This window comes from Lipotes vexillifer, unplaced genomic scaffold, assembly GCF_000442215.2.
Source record: "Lipotes vexillifer unplaced genomic scaffold, Lipotes_vexillifer_v1.1 scaffold352, whole genome shotgun sequence".
Taxonomy (NCBI): Eukaryota; Metazoa; Chordata; class Mammalia; order Artiodactyla; family Lipotidae; genus Lipotes; species Lipotes vexillifer.
In genome coordinates this window covers 1,709,881-1,715,880 of record NW_006776684.1, presented here as the reverse complement: position 1 = coordinate 1,715,880, position 6,000 = coordinate 1,709,881, and the positions used below count along the sequence as shown (strand labels likewise).

The window sequence follows — 6,000 nt, the reverse complement described above, 5'->3', positions numbered from 1 at the left end:
CATGCCGCGGAGCGGCTGGGCCTGTGGGCCATGGCCGCTGAGCCTGCGCGTCCGGAGCCTGTGCTCCGCAAATGGGAGAGGCCGCAACAGTGAGAGGCCCGCATAACGCAAAGGAAAAAAAAAAAAAAAAAAAAGAGAAATTTAAAGGAACCGTCTTTTTTTCTAAACTAAGGATTCAATGTTATTTAAGAGCATGTCCACCTACTCCCGAAAATCACCGTGGGGGCCTCCTCGTGCACTTTAGGATCCAGACCTTGAGTCCACAGACCTTCTGCAATTTGGGGACCGCATCTCTTCCACACTGGCCAGCTAGCCAGGCAGAGCCCTGGGGTAGGAAGCAGGGGTCCCAGGTCTAGTCTTGGCCCTGCCCTTGTCTGCGTGAGTGGACGGCTCTAAAACGAGGCAGCTGTATTTGCCAAGGTCTGGCCCAAACCATAAACTCGTAACCCAACGGGACTTTCCATGTTGATGTGCTTTACCCAAAAGCCTTCATTTACTCTATCAAGTATAACACCTACAACAGGAAAAGTATTAACAGGTACAGGGCAAAGTGGTTCGTGTACATATTACATGACAGTCCACATTTAGCACCCTGTAGAGCATTTTTCAGAAGGGAGCAGTTTTATTACTGTACCAAACACGTTCCATTCATTAAATCCGGTAAATTTTTACGGAATGGCTGCTTTAAACCTTTTGGGGGACTAAGCAGAGCATTAATTACTCCAATGGCAAAGTACTCTGCTTGGGCAGTTTTTTCAAACTATGGGTCATGACCTAGTGGGCTGTGAAAGCATATTGGAGGGTCCAGACCTGCTTCCTCCCCTCCCCACAAAGAAATTGCAAAATTCATTGCACTTGAAAGTAAATCTTACCTCATAAAACTTCTGTTTACATAGATGTGTGTACGTGTCTACATACACAAATATGTGTAGGTACAGGATCACACTATAAAATACATTGCTTACTAGGAGTTGCAGTCAAGAGTTTGAAAACCACTCTTATTGGCAACCTGGGGGAATATAAAGATGTAAAAGAAACTACTCCTGAAATCAGGGAACATACAGGCAAGTAACGGTGCTTCCCAGGGAGGCCCAAAAGGACTGTTGGAAGTAAGTACAGCTGTCCCTCAGGAGCAGGACCAATGGACAGACACCGGGAGCTCGCCGATTCTCACTTCCTCTCTTCATGTCCATGTCCAGACCCTGCCCTCCCCACTGCCACAGGCCAGTGCCACCAAACCTTTCCAAGAGCCATGCAGTCAGGCTGGTTCCTTTCTAGAAGCTACAGCAAACAGGGGAACTACAGGATGCCCTGAAACACACCCTTCACCATTTGCATGGTCATCACCCCACAATCCCATCTGGCCCAAAGCCCAGGTCCAAGAGGGGCAGGGCAGGCCGTTTCCTGGTCTCAGCCTCCAGTGGGTTTTAGCTGAGTGGGTGTGGTAGACCCATGGGGGCCAGGCACCTGGCTTTTGCTTTTGGTTGTTGTTATTGCTGTTTTGGGGGGATTTTAGAGAAAAACAATGATGATTTTAGATGATAATAGTGGTCATCAAAAAGAAAAAAATCAAGATTTGTCAGATTTTCTCACATATTCTTCATTTTGTCTTATTTTCAAGTATTTAATGGGGATAAGAGAGGGAGGAAAGAGGGCTCGTAATCTTTTCCATGATCAGGGTCCCCAAAGTCTCAATCCAGTCGGCAGGGATACCTCAGACCAGCAAAATCCCTCCGATTAGCATATTACCATATAGGGTTCTCTAAGGGAGGGCAGAAGGCAGCAGAGGGGCACTGAGCGGACATCACAGGGAACATTGAACAGCTCTGTGCTTCTGACACGAAAGCGTCTACGTTGTTATCTTAGGACCACACAGCTTTCGGAGAGGATGCTCGTCTTCCGCTGTCTAAAGCCCTGCTGCTCTGAGGGTAGCTTTGCAGAGAAGCAGCCTCGGGGTCACCTGGAGCCTGGGCGACTGCAGGGCCCCAGGACAACCAAGTCAGGACTTGCATTTTAATGAGATCCAAGATGATTCACATGCACCTTCGAGTTTCCAAAGCACTGGTCTAGGACCGGAATTGCCTGAATCTGGTTGGCTGTTCTGTAAATAAAGCTTTATCGGGTCACAGCCATGCCCATTCATCTAGGCGGCAATCTCGATACATAGGCAGAGCTGAGTAGCTGCAACGGAGACCACATGGCCTGTGAAGCCTAAAACGTTTACTCTGTGGCCCTGTTCCCACTTCTGGACTAGAACACATCCAAGGTTTCTGGCTTCAGTCAAGATAAGTGAGGCTTCCCAAAGCAACCTTTGGTTTCTTTATGCTTCGGCAACCACTGAAAAATGAGTTATGTACTTATGATCAGTACCCGTGCTCTACTGAGAGCCCTGCAAATCTGGAATGATTTCATGCTGGATCACAGACTTGGGGGATTGTCTACGGGCTCTGAGACCCTATGTCTCTACTGCTAGCGTCATCTTCCTAAAGCTAAGCTCTGTTCTGGTCATCAACTCTCCTCAAAAGCCTCCAAAGACACCCTCCTGCTTACAGAATATGGTCCACGCCCAAGTCTCCACCCCACCGTATTCTCTCTCTTTTCAGCCTCATCTCCACTCACTGACCCCCAGTCATACACCCTACAAGGCATCCAAACTAAACCACCAACTACACTTTCCCGTTTCCACACCTTCACGCTGCCGCTGCATCTTCCTAGAACGCTCCAGTCACGTATCCAGATGCTTCTTCCTTAAAGCCCATCTCAAAACAGTGCTGCCTCCAGAGATTTCCTGATTCCCCAGCAGCAAATCTCAGTCTCCTCTTTCCTATCGATAATCCCAGTAAAAGCACCTGTTCCTCCTCCAAGGTACCTGCATCTTCCCGTCTCCTGTTACAATGATTTGTGTGCATGTCATTTCTTCCACAATGTCAAGCAGTACCTTGGATATTTTCCTCAAGGACTAATGAATATACAAATATATATATATATATTTGGGGGGTTAGTGTTTTATACATATATATATATAATATATATATATAATGTGTGTGTGTGTATATATATATATATATATATATATATATATATAAAACACTAACCCCCCCCCCTCGTTTCAGATAAAGAAACAAATTCCCTCTAGAATAGGGCTCCTAACAAAAAGGAGTTATCTACAATCGAACCTTCAGCGCGTTCCTTTCTTGGGTTGCCCTCGTAGAAACAAATCCCAGAGTGATCTATTCTCGCATAAACCACTGCAACTTGCCTGGGTGTCACACCTCCACCACATCACACGGCTGTAACAACTAAATGGAATAACCTGCATAAACAGTGCCACAGTTCCGGGCTCATAAGAGATGCTTAATAAATATTTGTTTCCTATGATTCCCTCCCTTTCTTCAGGGGAAGGGACCACGCCCTAGTCTGTTTCCCACACCGGTGAGTGACCAGAATAGAACTCAGTCCCCGGCATGGATATAGAACCCACCATTCATAGTCCTGTCGGGTACAGGAGCAGTTGGACAGGACCACCGGCCGGTCGAAGTCTTCTCCGTTAAAGCACGTGGCGTGGGGGATCCTTCGTTTGAAAACAGTCTTGTGCCCTAGCAGACACTCACTGCCCCGCTCATCAGACGGGGACCACAGCTTGTAGTCATTCTCTGTGCAGGGAACCCCTGAGGAGGAGGAAATGCAGCATTACAGGCAGACCCACGCAGGGTCTCCTGCCCTGCCCGCCCCGCAGCCCAGCCACCCACTTCCCGTGCCTCCTATTACTGCCCAGCAGGTGTGCAGGCCTCCGGAGCCAGCCCGCCCCTCTAATCAGCCGGCTCTGAGGCCGGGCAGCAGCCCCCTGGTGTCCCCTGAAACACGGACGTGCATCTGAGAAAGATGGGAAAAAGCAAGCATCTTTGGTGCTCACTGTCTGCACTTCTGAAAGATTTTAGCAGATTCTGCAGTTTCCTTTAGAAATAGGTGCCCAGAGGCATTTATCTCCAGGCAGTTAGGTAGAGGCTGAATCCCTGAGAGATGGTATCACTCAGGAGTACTGTCCCCTGCCTGCCTCCGGAGGCAGCGTGGACGCATCTGGTAGTATGGCCCACGAGCAAGAGAATTCGCTGTCACTGCTCGGAAGGTATGGGATCTTCATGAAAGGAGGCTGAGAATTGGTCAGACAACCTGGACAGGCATTCCATCTACCCACATCCACTCGAAATTTAAGTAGAGTGGTTTCTACAGGAATTCCAAAGTACACCAATGTCTATAGTGGAAGTTTATGTCTTTTTCATATGTGTGCCTTTGGTCAGATTAAATACTGCCTGAAATTGATGAACTACTGTCAACTCAACACCATTCCAATCAGCAAGCATTTATTAAACCCTTACTGACAATAAGGTTATCAGGCTGTCCAGTGGGTAGAATATAAATATGCACAGGGCAGGTTCTTTGTCTAAAGACCTATGATCTAGTTGATGGGAGAGGACACACCCAGAGTGACAGACACAAATTTGTAATTCAAGGTGTGATGAGTACACGTATGCTAGGGACACAGAGAAGAGGGGAGAGATCTTTTGGTTGGGATTAGCAGACAAGGGCATCTGATCCATGAGAAGGATTTCAACGAGTGGAAACTGAACCCAAGGGGCATTCCAGGCAGCTGGAATAATGTCAGCCAAAGCAGAGAAGTTGCTGAGGGCAGGGTTACACGGGGGTGAGGAAGAAAGAAGTATGATAAGGAGGCTCACTCTCCCTGCTCGCTTACTTACAGGTCCTGGGTCTGGGCTAGCAGATAGTGATGAGACCCCAGACAGCTCTGAGAGGACCCTGCATTACTAGTAGTAGTTACCCACTGAATTTGCCAAACTGGAACTGCTAATTTGGAAGTAGGTTTTCCAAGCATTCATTCATTCACATGTTCAGCACACATATACGTAAACCTGCCCTGTGCCCATGACTGCACAGGAAATGAGGATACAAAAGACAACATGCGGCCCTATTAACAACTGCCTGAGCAACTGCCTCTGAATCTCTCATTCACTTACTGCATATGTGCCCGTCTTCTTCAATGGATCACAAACTCTTCCCAGGGCACGGTATCTAAGCTGATGCTTTGGTCAATAGGTATTTCCATGCAAAGGGCTGAGGAGGCAGCAGCTTACCCAAGGCATCTGTGGCATTGACCTGGAGGATCAGCCAGCTGTGGATGTTCTCTTTGTTGGAGCCAAAGATGGTGAAGACAGTGCTCTTCTCGCCGGGCTCCGTGAGGAGCCCGTACACAAACACCGGCTTCTCGGAGAAGATGAATGTTTTCCAGGTCTCCCCTTCGTTGGTGCTGTACCTGCCCAAATGCAAGTAAAAGGATCCTTGCGGTTAAAGTCTCCAGGGCAAAAGCCTGGTTTCCAGATAACATTCATCTGTATGAGGAACCAGGGCTCCTTGGAGAAGTGGCTGATACTGGGCTAAAGCCGGGCAAGTTTCAGGTTGTGCCAGAAAGGGGGGAAGTGCTCACAGATGGATGCCGATGACCCAGAAGGACATGGGAGCCACCTTGATGGGGCTCCAACTGGCCAGTCTGGGGAAATATGAACTTAGCAAAGAGAAATGATGGTAACAGATAATACACTGAATGAAAAGAGGCCATGGGTCTCTAAATGATACCAAAAGGGAAGAGAAAGGGAGGAGGGAATTTTTTTTTATTATACTACAGTGCTACCTAATAAATGCTGAAAACAATGACAGAATGAGAAAAGTGACTGTACTATAACCCCCCACTGTAACAACCGAGTCAGACAAGAGGACCGGAGTGTTCACACGGTCTGAAGATATCAACTCACACTCACTGCAAAGGGGGCAATGTAATTTACAGCGGACAATCTGAGGTACAACCCTCGACAAACTTAGCATCACTCACAGTGGTTCAACCTGACATTGCGTACCTCCTGGATAAAGCACTGAGGATACCACATCATCTAGGCACTACTATTCCATGCGATTGGACAAATTCAGAAT

The 6,000-nt window shown here is 47.8% G+C and overlaps 1 protein-coding gene across 1 annotated transcript in view; it reads right to left on the bottom strand.

Moving 5' to 3' along the window:
• Positions 1-6,000, bottom strand: part of SORL1 (sortilin related receptor 1) — a 168,034-nt gene that overhangs the window by 83,208 nt on the left and 78,826 nt on the right. The window contains exons 13-14 of the mRNA XM_007450615.1: positions 5,151-5,329; positions 3,482-3,668 (exon numbers count right to left, since the gene is read on the bottom strand). Coding sequence (XP_007450677.1) covers positions 3,482-3,668; positions 5,151-5,329 — 366 coding nt within the window. The remainder of the gene's footprint in view (positions 1-3,481; positions 3,669-5,150; positions 5,330-6,000) is intronic.